The sequence below is a fragment of the Saccoglossus kowalevskii genome, chromosome 15, assembly GCF_978046115.1.
Source record: "Saccoglossus kowalevskii chromosome 15, keSacKowa6.1, whole genome shotgun sequence".
Taxonomy (NCBI): domain Eukaryota; kingdom Metazoa; phylum Hemichordata; class Enteropneusta; family Harrimaniidae; genus Saccoglossus; species Saccoglossus kowalevskii.
In genome coordinates, this window is record NC_140655.1 from 32,153,449 (window position 1) to 32,167,071 (window position 13,623).

A 13,623-nucleotide genomic window follows, 5' to 3' on the forward strand; every position below is an offset into this window, starting at 1 on the left:
CAAACAAATGCTAAAGGACTTTATGAATAGTCATGATGCAGTGGTAACTATAAAAGGTAATGACATCATGAATAATTATGATACAGTGGGCACAAACAAATGCTAAAGTACTTTATGAATATTTATGATGCAGTGGCAACCATAAAAGGTAATGACATGAATATTCATGATACAGTGGTCACAAACAAATGCTAAAGGACTTTATGAATAGTCATGATGCAGTGGTAACTATAAAAGGTAATGACATGAATAATTATGATACAGTGGGCACAAACAAATGCTAAAGGCCTTTATGAATATTCACAATGTAGTGGTAACCATGAAAGGTAATGACATCACGAATATTCATGATACAGTGATCACAAACAAATGCTAAAGGACTTTATGAATATTCATGATGTAGTGTGGTAACCATAAAAGGTAATGACATCATGAATAACTATGATACAATGGGCACAAACAAATGCTAAAGGACTTTATGAATATTCATGATGTAGTGGTAACTATAAAAGGTAATGACATCATGAATATTCATGATACAGTGGCCACAAACAAATGCTAAAGGACTTTATAAATATTCATGATGTAGAGGTAACCATGAAAGGTAATGACATCACGAATGATCATGATACAGTGGTCACAAACAAATGCTAAAGGACTTTATAAATAGTCATGATGCAGTGGTAACTATAAAAGGTAACGACATGAATAATTATGATACAGTGGGCACAAACAAATGCTAAAGGACTTTATGAATATTCATAACGTAGTGGTAACCATGAAAGGTAATGACATCACGAATATTCATGATACAGTGGTCACAAACAAATGCTAAAGGACTTTATGAATATTCATGATGTAGTGTGGTAACCATAAAAGGTAATGACATCATGAATAATTATGATACAGTGGGCACAAACAAATGCTAAAGGACTTTATGAATATTCATGATGTAGTGGTAACTATAAAAGGTAATGACATCATGAATATTCATGATACAGTGGTCACAAACAAATGCTAAAGGACTTTATGAATATTCATGATCTAGTGGTAACCATAAAAGGTAATGACATCACGAATATTCATGATACAATGGGCACAAACAAATGTTAAAGGACTTTATGAATATTCATGATGTAGTGTGGTAACCATAAAAGGTAATGACATCATGAATAATTATGATACAGTGGGCACAAACAAATGCTAAAGGACTTTATGAATATTCATAACGTAGTGGTAACCATGAAAGGTAATGACATCATGAATATTCATGATACAGTGGGCACAAACAAATGCTAAAGGACTTTATGAATATTCATGATGTAGTGTGGTAACCATAAAAGGTAATGACATCATGAATATTTATGATACAGTGGGCACAAACAAATGCTAAAGGACTTTATGAATATTCATAACGTAGTGGTAACTATAAAAGGTAATGACATCATGAATATTCATGATACAGTGGGCACAAACAAATGCTAAAGGACTTTATGAATATTCATGATGTAGTGTGGTAACCATAAAAGGTAATGACATCATGAATAATTATGATACAGTGGGCACAAACAAATGCTAAAGGACTTTATGAATATTCATAACGTAGTGGTAACCATGAAAGGTAATGACATCACGAATATTCATGATACAGTGGTCACAAACAAATGCTAAAGGACTTTATGAATATTCATGATGTAGTGTGGTAACCATAAAAGGTAATGACATCACAAATAATTATGATACAGTGGGCACAAACAAATGCTAAAGGACTTTATGAATATTCATGATGCAGTGGTGACCATAAAAAGTAATGACATCATGAATATTCATGATACAGTGAGCACAAACAAATGATAAAGGACTTTATGAATATTTATGATGCAGTGGCAACCATAAAAGGTAATGATATCATGAATAATTATGATACAGTGGGCACAAACAAATGCTAAAGGACTTTATGAATATTCATGATGTAGTGGTAACCATAAAAGGTAATGACATCACGAATATTCATGATACAGTGGTCACAAACAAATGATAAAGAACCTTATGAATATTCATGATGTAGAGTGGTAACCATAAAAGGTAATGACATCACGAATATTCATGCTACAGTGGTCACAAACAAATGATAAAGAACCTTATGAATATTCATAATGTAGTGGTAACCATGAAAGGTAACGACATCACGAATATTCATGATACAGTGGGCACAAACAAATGCTAAAGGACTTTATGAATATTCACGATGTAGTGTGGTAACCATAAAAGGTAATGACATCACGAATAATTATGATACAGTGGGCACAAACAAATGCTAAAGGACTTTATGAATATTCATGATGCAGTGATAACCATAAAAAGTAATGACATCATGAATATTCATGATACAGTGAGCACAAACAAATGATAAAGGACTTTATGAATATTTATGATGCAGTGGCAACCATAAAAGGTAATGACATCATGAATAATTATGATACAGTGGGCACAAACAAATGCTAAAGGACTTTATGAATAGTCATGATGCAGTGGTAACCTTAAACCATAAAAGGTAATGACATCATGAATAATTATGATACAGTGGGCACAAACAAATGATAAAGAACCTTATGAATATTCATGATGTAGTGGTAACTATAAAAGGTAATGACATCACGAATATTCATGATTCAGTGGTCACAAACAAATGATAAAGGACCTTATGAATGAATGTTCATGATGCAGTGGTAACCATAAAAGGTAATGACATCATGAATATTCATGATACAATGGTCACAAACAAATGATAAAGGACTTTATGAATATTCATGATGTAGTGGTAACCAAAAAAGGTAATGACATCACGAATATTCATGATACAGTGGTCACAAACAAATGATAAAGAACCTTATGAATATTCATGATGTAGTGGTAACCATAAAAGGTAATGACATCACGAATATTCATGATACAGTAGTCACAAACAAATGATAAAGAACCTTATGAATATTCATGATGTAGTGGTAACCATAAAAGGTAATGACATCACGAATATTCATGATACAGTGGTCACAAACAAATGATAAAGAACCTTATGAATATTCATGATGTAGTGGTAACTATAAAAGGTAATGACATCACAAATATTCATGATACAGTGGTCACAAACAAATGCTAAAGGAATTTATGAATATTCATGATGTAGTGGTAACTATAAAAGGTAATGACATCACGAATATTCATGATACAGTGGTCACAAACAAATGCTAAAGGACTTTATGAATATTCATGATGTAGTGGTAACCATGAAAGGTAATGACATCACGAATATTCATGATACAGTGGGCACAAACAAATGTTAAAGAACCTTATGAATATTCATGATGCAGTAATAACCATAAAAGGTAATGACATCACGAATATTCATGATACAGTGGGCACAAACAAATGTTAAAGAACCTTATGAATATTCATGATGCAGTGGTAACCATAAAAGGTAATGACATCATGAATATTCATGATACAATGGTCACAAACAAATGATAAAGGACTTTATGAATATTCATGATGTAGTGGTAACCAAAAAAGGTAATGACATCACGAATATTCATGATACAGTGGTCACAAACAAATGATAAAGAACCTTATGAATATTCATGATGTAGTGGTAACCATAAAAGGTAATGACATCACGAATATTCATGATACAGTAGTCACAAACAAATGATAAAGAACCTTATGAATATTCATGATGTAGTGGTAACTATAAAAGGTAATGACATCATGAATATTCATGATACAGTGGTCACAAACAAATGCTAAAGGACTTTATAAATATTCATGATGTAGAGGTAACCATGAAAGGTAATGACATCACGAATGATCATGATACAGTGGTCACAAACAAATGCTAAAGGACTTTATAAATAGTCATGATGCAGTGGTAACTATAAAAGGTAACGACATGAATAATTATGATACAGTGGGCACAAACAAATGCTAAAGGACTTTATGAATATTCATAACGTAGTGGTAACCATGAAAGGTAATGACATCACGAATATTCATGATACAGTGGTCACAAACAAATGCTAAAGGACTTTATGAATATTCATGATGTAGTGTGGTAACCATAAAAGGTAATGACATCATGAATAATTATGATACAGTGGGCACAAACAAATGCTAAAGGACTTTATGAATATTCATGATGTAGTGGTAACTATAAAAGGTAATGACATCATGAATATTCATGATACAGTGGTCACAAACAAATGCTAAAGGACTTTATGAATATTCATGATCTAGTGGTAACCATAAAAGGTAATGACATCACGAATATTCATGATACAATGGGCACAAACAAATGTTAAAGGACTTTATGAATATTCATGATGTAGTGTGGTAACCATAAAAGGTAATGACATCATGAATAATTATGATACAGTGGGCACAAACAAATGCTAAAGGACTTTATGAATATTCATAACGTAGTGGTAACCATGAAAGGTAATGACATCATGAATATTCATGATACAGTGGGCACAAACAAATGCTAAAGGACTTTATGAATATTCATGATGTAGTGTGGTAACCATAAAAGGTAATGACATCATGAATATTTATGATACAGTGGGCACAAACAAATGCTAAAGGACTTTATGAATATTCATAACGTAGTGGTAACTATAAAAGGTAATGACATCATGAATATTCATGATACAGTGGGCACAAACAAATGCTAAAGGACTTTATGAATATTCATGATGTAGTGTGGTAACCATAAAAGGTAATGACATCATGAATAATTATGATACAGTGGGCACAAACAAATGCTAAAGGACTTTATGAATATTCATAACGTAGTGGTAACCATGAAAGGTAATGACATCACGAATATTCATGATACAGTGGTCACAAACAAATGCTAAAGGACTTTATGAATATTCATGATGTAGTGTGGTAACCATAAAAGGTAATGACATCACAAATAATTATGATACAGTGGGCACAAACAAATGCTAAAGGACTTTATGAATATTCATGATGCAGTGGTGACCATAAAAAGTAATGACATCATGAATATTCATGATACAGTGAGCACAAACAAATGATAAAGGACTTTATGAATATTTATGATGCAGTGGCAACCATAAAAGGTAATGATATCATGAATAATTATGATACAGTGGGCACAAACAAATGCTAAAGGACTTTATGAATATTCATGATGTAGTGGTAACCATAAAAGGTAATGACATCACGAATATTCATGATACAGTGGTCACAAACAAATGATAAAGAACCTTATGAATATTCATGATGTAGAGTGGTAACCATAAAAGGTAATGACATCACGAATATTCATGCTACAGTGGTCACAAACAAATGATAAAGAACCTTATGAATATTCATAATGTAGTGGTAACCATGAAAGGTAACGACATCACGAATATTCATGATACAGTGGGCACAAACAAATGCTAAAGGACTTTATGAATATTCACGATGTAGTGTGGTAACCATAAAAGGTAATGACATCACGAATAATTATGATACAGTGGGCACAAACAAATGCTAAAGGACTTTATGAATATTCATGATGCAGTGATAACCATAAAAAGTAATGACATCATGAATATTCATGATACAGTGAGCACAAACAAATGATAAAGGACTTTATGAATATTTATGATGCAGTGGCAACCATAAAAGGTAATGACATCATGAATAATTATGATACAGTGGGCACAAACAAATGCTAAAGGACTTTATGAATAGTCATGATGCAGTGGTAACCTTAAACCATAAAAGGTAATGACATCACGAATAATTATGATACAGTGGGCACAAACAAATGATAAAGAACCTTATGAATATTCATGATGTAGTGGTAACTATAAAAGGTAATGACATCACGAATATTCATGATTCAGTGGTCACAAACAAATGATAAAGGACCTTATGAATGAATGTTCATGATGCAGTGGTAACCATAAAAGGTAATGACATCATGAATATTCATGATACAATGGTCACAAACAAATGATAAAGGACTTTATGAATATTCATGATGTAGTGGTAACCAAAAAAGGTAATGACATCACGAATATTCATGATACAGTGGTCACAAACAAATGATAAAGAACCTTATGAATATTCATGATGTAGTGGTAACCATAAAAGGTAATGACATCACGAATATTCATGATACAGTAGTCACAAACAAATGATAAAGAACCTTATGAATATTCATGATGTAGTGGTAACCATAAAAGGTAATGACATCACGAATATTCATGATACAGTGGTCACAAACAAATGATAAAGAACCTTATGAATATTCATGATGTAGTGGTAACTATAAAAGGTAATGACATCACAAATATTCATGATACAGTGGTCACAAACAAATGCTAAAGGACTTTATGAATATTCATGATGTAGTGGTAACTATAAAAGGTAATGACATCACGAATATTCATGATACAGTGGTCACAAACAAATGCTAAAGGACTTTATGAATATTCATGATGTAGTGGTAACCATGAAAGGTAATGACATCACGAATATTCATGATACAGTGGGCACAAACAAATGTTAAAGAACCTTATGAATATTCATGATGCAGTAATAACCATAAAAGGTAATGACATCACGAATATTCATGATACAGTGGGCACAAACAAATGTTAAAGAACCTTATGAATATTCATGATGCAGTGGTAACCATAAAAGGTAATGACATCATGAATATTCATGATACAATGGTCACAAACAAATGATAAAGGACTTTATGAATATTCATGATGTAGTGGTAACCAAAAAAGGTAATGACATCACGAATATTCATGATACAGTGGTCACAAACAAATGATAAAGAACCTTATGAATATTCATGATGTAGTGGTAACCATAAAAGGTAATGACATCACGAATATTCATGATACAGTAGTCACAAACAAATGATAAAGAACCTTATGAATATTCATGATGTAGTGGTAACCATAAAAGGTAATGACATCACGAATATTCATGATACAGTGGTCACAAACAAATGATAAAGAACCTTATGAATATTCATGATGTAGTGGTAACTATAAAAGGTAATGACATCACAAATATTCATGATACAGTGGTCACAAACAAATGCTAAAAGACTTTATGAATATTCATGATGTAGTGGTAACTATAGAAGGTAATGACATCACGAATATTCATGATACAGTGGGCACAAACAAATGTTAAAGAACCTTATGAATATTCATGATGCAGTGGTAACCATAAAAGGTAATGACATCACAAATATTCATGATACAGTGGTCACAAACAAATGATAAAGAACCTCATGAATATTCATGATGCAGTGGTAACCATAAAAGGTAATGACATCACAAATATTCATGATACAGTGGTCACAAACAAATGATAAAGAACCTCATGAATATTCATGATGTAGTGGTAACCATAAAAGGTAATGACATCATGAATATTCATGATACAGTAGTCACAAACAAATGATAAAGAACCTTATGAATATTCATGATGCAGTGGTAACCATAAAAGGTAATAACATCACGAATATTCATGATGTAGTGGTAACCATGAAAGGTAATGACATCACGAATATTCATGATGTAATAGTCACAAATGAATAATAAAAAGCTTTATGAATATTCATGGCATAGTAACCATAGATATCAACAAGATTCATGAATTATAAAGATCCAATGAAAGGGTTTCATATAAATAAAAATAAGCTTACTTTCTCTTCGTCTGGGTTGCAAACTTTTATTCCTTTTAAATTTACAACAAACAAAACTGGTTTTTTTGTCCTGGGTTCCTGTATAAACAATAAGAAAATGATGAGTGGCATGATGAATCTGATGAGGTACACAGCAAATATTATACACAATACTATGTGCAGGGGTATCAAGTATCTGATGTGGTAGACTATACAATGTACAAGACTTTGGCTCTCGACTTTCAAATTTTTAGCTTTATTTTGCATATTTTTTAGGCTATCAAAAATGACTCCAGTCAAATACAATAAAATGCCAAAATAAAATGTTATGCATATGAATATATCATTTTGTCTAACATCATAATTTGTATCGATATGTCCGTTTGTTTTGTCTAATGATGCTGGACACAAGAAAACTCAAATTTTAACTGTTTTTTATCATATGCATATCTTCTTGCAAAAAATATTTTGAATCAAAAATTGTATTTCTACATGAATCTTAGTACACATTGAAAAGAAAATCAAAAACACATGTACAGACCAAGACATTTGTTGTTTATTATGATGTATTGTGTTATTATTATTATTATTATTATATTGCATAATTGTATAATCTACTTTGTTTTAATATATGTGTTTATACATGTAGAAGTATATCTATGAAAGGGCAATGTCCTGAATTATGGTTCAAAGCTATCAATAACAGTATTGTATTACATACCCTTGTAGGTCAGTGTACTGAGCCATGAAACAAACCTGCATACCTTGCTGTGTATGCATGAATGATTCATTATAGTTTCAACTTGTTGCAGTGAGACTTGTTGATGGTATTTCTGGGTTTTTAGAGCTACATAATAATTTTGTGGCAATATATAATTGTTCTAACCACATCATCCAATAAGTGCATAACTCTGTGCAATGATTGGATAACATATCATAACCTTTTATTCATATACAGGTCCAAAAACATATTGTTACTATTACAACCTTATCCATTGAGAAACTGTACTGGATTGCATTAGAGCCCATACTTGGTCAAGCACCCACCCCCAACTTTTGGGCAATTTTTATATTCGGGGTCACATTCAGCAAAGCGCCCACCCCTTCAAAAATGCCACTAAATTAAAACTTGGTCTTTGATCAATGCTTCACGAATGCTGTTGGAGAATTTCCGAAGAATTGCGTTGGTTCAACACAGCATTCTGATTGGTTAATAACAGACTTGATCCATTAGGTCAAAGGGCATTGTTGCAGGTTAAATCATGCAAGAATACACCATGCTTTTCATCGAGAGTTTGCGTACGATCCAACACATTCGTCAGTGAAGATAATGATGAAGATTTTGACATCGACTGTGAACCTCGTAAATTTGAGTGGAATGTAATTTATATTGTAATAAAATGTGCATATTTTTTTGACCATTTCTGTTTCTTCATTGTAAAAGTCAATGACCACGCAACTAATTTTGTAATTTTATTTTCCCTCAAAGAGGTAATATCCCTCTCAATCTGTCACATGATGAAGTAAAATTGTCATTTGCACTCTTTTTCAAGGGGGATTCTCGGGTAAGTGCCCACCCCTAAAAAAGTCATAATTTTCAGAGTTGAGGACACTATGTGCTAATGCGGCCCAGTTCAGTATATATAAAGCAAAGTAAATTTGAGCTAGATTTTCTTTATACTCATAATGAAAACAACATATCAGTTTACTACACTTATATCTCGGTAACAGATCTTGGAGAGCATATTACTAGCATCTGGTTTCAGCAGTATAAATGACTTCATTCTGTCCACTTATTTCTATGTCTACATCTACGTTTAACTAAGATTCTCCAATTTGAAGATGATCAGATAAATACAATAAAAGTGAAATTTTACCAGTATCTTGAAAAATACATGTAGAATACAAACTTAGCCGAGATCGAAAATTGGTGAATATAATATTCAAGTTAGACTAGAATTAGATAAAAACTGTTAACAACAACAAAAACAACGACAAGGACGAGGACAGACATATTACCCTCATACCGGTATATCTTGAACTTTATATACATGATACAGACAAGGTAATAAATTAATCTGCAGTATATCATTTTTAAAGAATGGATTTATTATCACAGTAATTTATTGGCAAAATCTTTGGTACCAATTTGTTAGTTGTTAATTTTGGATTTGATGAGTAGAATTTGACTTTAAAACAAGATTTTTTTTTTTTAAATTGTTGATGAAACGAAAATTACTTATGTAGCAGAGGTTCATTGTAAAGAAATTGAGAGGCATTATACATGTACTACTATAAGGATGTATATGTGTTCCATACTTACCCGCAAATGATAGAGCTGGAGTTTCACAAATTCTGCTCGGGTTCCTGGTGTTGAGTGAGCCACTGAAAATGATCCAATATACTGCATATATGTACAGAAATACATGGCATTAAAATTAGACAAAAAGACACAACTCACACCGATGGCAATGATCAAATTCTATTTTAATTTTGAATTAAACGACTGACCAGACAATCCTAAACATGGGTTACAGCGTACACGCTTGAGTAATATTAAGTGGACAATAGTAAATCAGGGATACAGTCCCACACCTGCTGATTTATATGTGCATCAACACCCAAAGTAAATAATTTAAAATACCATGGTAACACTATTGTTAGATGTCCTGATTTTGCTACAATAGACAATGATATAAATGAATTGCATTGCTGGCTTTCAAAATAAAACCAGAATTATAACAAACTATATAATGTTGTCAACTCATATGACCAAGTTTTAGTGGATCTGTTGCTAAGCAATGACTTGTGAATGCCTGGCAATGACCAGTGAACATATCTCAGTCATTGTTAGGAATTATTCCATTGTCTTAAATAAGTATTTACGAATGACTGAATTTGAATTGAATTGATCTCAATACAGTTGTCATGAAGAGTAACAACTGTATTGAGATAAATTGTATTGACATGTTAGAGCTTGATCCATACATACATGTAGTAAAATACATTAGTTCCTTTTCATGACATAGTGTTATGTGTGACTGCGTATACACATGTTAGAGCTTGATCCATACAATAAAATAGTAACACAGTTATATGTTACAAGCTGATGGGACTCTCAAGATAAAGTGGTGTGACTGAGTTATGTTAAATCAAATTAAATCAACTATCCTTGCCACTGAAGATTTGAGATTTGGAGTAAAAAATTAGTGATGGTAGGGAACATTTTTCTAGTTTGCAATCATAGTCTAATTTGTTGACCAAGATATTGGAATGGTTTGTCACTATCTGGGATTTTTTTTTAAACAAGGGAACAGGGGCGCAGCGCCCTCATGTGACGACCATGCGCCCCTTACCCTGGGGAGCAGATCCTCTGGCAACCATAAAATTCTGATTGACCAGGGATCACATGTGGCCACAGTCTTCAACTGTGACCTGTCTGATAGTAATTTTGGCCCCAAGGAAGCCATAGAATACACCATTTTAACTTAGAATTATCAAAAACTCCACACCCTGGTAGGGAGAACCCTATCTCCCCCACTTGGTGTACTACTGAATTGTAGTGCTCCCTCTTGCACTTTTTTTCTAGAAAAAACCCTGATTAATATCATCACCTTTTAAAGAGAAACATTCACAGGGTTTAGTTGACTTGATGTGTCAGAGATATTCACTAGGTGTTAAATTCACTAGTTTATAAAATAAAACAATCATGAATGCATTCTATTGTTAATTTTGAATATTCATTAATACATTCAAGATGTGACAAAATATAAATCAGCAAAATATTCAAAGAATAAAACTCAGTAAATAATTATGCTCTATACAGTAAGAGTGTGTGGATGTTTCTCAGATTATAAAGTTTATTAGAGCAATATGAAATGTTCATCAGTCTAAATTACAATTACTAGTGTAAGTAATAAACAATAGTGCTTGCATCACTAGAATTCCAGTACAAAGTTAATTAACATTCAAAATTTATTAATTTGCATATAAATTAACAATGCATCAATCAATATATATTTTTAATTCCACCATTAACGAAAATAACTGCCAAGGATGTTTGTGTAATAAACCTTGACCCAATAAGTCCTTGTAAACAATTAAAATATTCGTTGTTGTTGTTGTTATTTTAGGATATTTTTATGACTAAATAGCTCAATGAAAACAATTACTGGTACAGGCAGACAGGATCACAGTTCTCCATAAAAATGCCCACCTTTATTTAAAGTTAGTGCATAGCTACACAAGTTCACCATGCCAAAACTTAATAAACAAATTAGTTGCACTGTACAGATCCTAGAGCTCATGCAAATTTCCATGTATGTACAAACCCCCAGAGTTCATTCCAGGATTTGCATTTCAGAGAAATATCTCCAAAATGTGTTTATTAATATTATTCACAATGTTTTTATAGCCTGACATGGTCATCAATATATAGTTATTTTATTGCCTACAAAAAACGCACAGATTGATAATATTTAGAGGTGCCATATTTTTATTTAATGAATGCGATATACATGTAGGTCCATGGTTATATATGGTGGCTTTTTAATCAAAGACATACTTAAAACACTATAGAAAATTATTTAAAAAAAATTGAGAATTGAGATGAATGAATAGGCTATTTTTTATTTGCTTATTTCATAACATTGCTTGACCTTCTGAAAATGTTACATTGTACAATAAAATGCAATTTAAGGTCACAGGAGTTAATCATAAATGAGATAAAATGATTTTAATTGTGAGAATCATGGCCTAGAATGAACTCAGGACAGTCCGACCCTTGACCAATATTAACTCCCTCAAAACTGTATAGTAATCTTACCATAAATAATGTCTTTTATGCAATCGTTGTTTTTATTTAATATTTATATAATTGATAGAAATAATATTGAGAGAAAAATATATTGAATTTTGATAATCACCTACCGTAACACATATTGCATTTTCAGATTCGATTTTAAAAAACAGTTATTTTTAGAATTAACTTGGAATTAATTTTCGCTATTTTAGCTGAAGGAATGATTCAGCGAAAATAAAATCCAGTGAATATACCTTTTTTTCCTATATTTTACATTCAACTCGTCAAAAATCAGTGAAAATATAACACCCAAAAAGTCTTTTCAGCGAAAATTAATTCCAGCTAAAATTAAGTATTTTACAGAAGCCAGAAAAACTAGCATATTTCAAAGCCACAGAGCATATTTGCAGTCATAAGTCTACATACACGTAATACCGTATGTACCTTAATTAATCGCCAATTCACATATCTCGGATCTGTTGACTGGTTTACTTAAGGATATTTACTTGCACAGATAAAGATGGAGCGATAACAACTTGGCGCAACTTACCATACAAAATCTCTTAGCACTGTCATCAAGATCTTTTACTGCCAAATCAATAACTTTTCTTCCCTGTGACGGACTAAGCTCTACGTCCTCTAAGTATCGCTTACGTTGACGTTCTCTCTCGTCATATTTCCATCGTTTTTCAGCAAACTCTCGAGCCTCAGCATCTTCTATGCCCTGTTTTGCTTTCGTGCAGTGCATATTTTGGCTTTGCCGTTTCGTATCATAAAATTCAAACCACAATCATATTGTTGACATTACTTCTAGTGAATTCCATAAAAATATACAGTTTCACGATAAAATTACTTTCCACTCATCAAAATGTCGTCCTTGCAGCTGATTCACTTTCTGAGTAACTTTGGTAAATACTGGTGATACACTTCCGGAATCACCACTTCCGGTTTCCAAAAAAAAACTATGTAACCTCTTTGTAGAATAATTAAAACACATTCTCATTTCTACATTTATATACAATTTTGATATTATTACAACCCAGATTAATTATACTACTTATAAATACTCACAGCTAACAGTGTATACTTAAAATTA

General features: G+C 32.0%; 1 protein-coding gene across 3 annotated transcripts in view; it reads right to left on the reverse strand.

Moving 5' to 3' along the window:
- LOC102808631 (uncharacterized) overlaps positions 1-13,444 on the reverse strand; it is a 53,838-nt gene extending 40,394 nt beyond the window's left edge. For 2 of the 3 annotated variants that reach the window (XM_085490729.1, XM_085490727.1), the window contains exons 1-3: positions 13,078-13,444; positions 10,050-10,130; positions 7,748-7,825 (exon numbers count right to left, since the gene is read on the reverse strand). In XM_085490729.1, coding sequence (XP_085346855.1) covers positions 7,748-7,825; positions 10,050-10,130; positions 13,078-13,275 — 357 coding nt within the window. In that variant the 5' untranslated portion in view covers positions 13,276-13,444. The remainder of the gene's footprint in view (positions 1-7,747; positions 7,826-10,049; positions 10,131-13,077) is intronic. The other variant, XM_085490730.1, reaches the window with a different exon arrangement.
- Between the last annotated feature and the right edge of the window lie 179 nt (positions 13,445-13,623).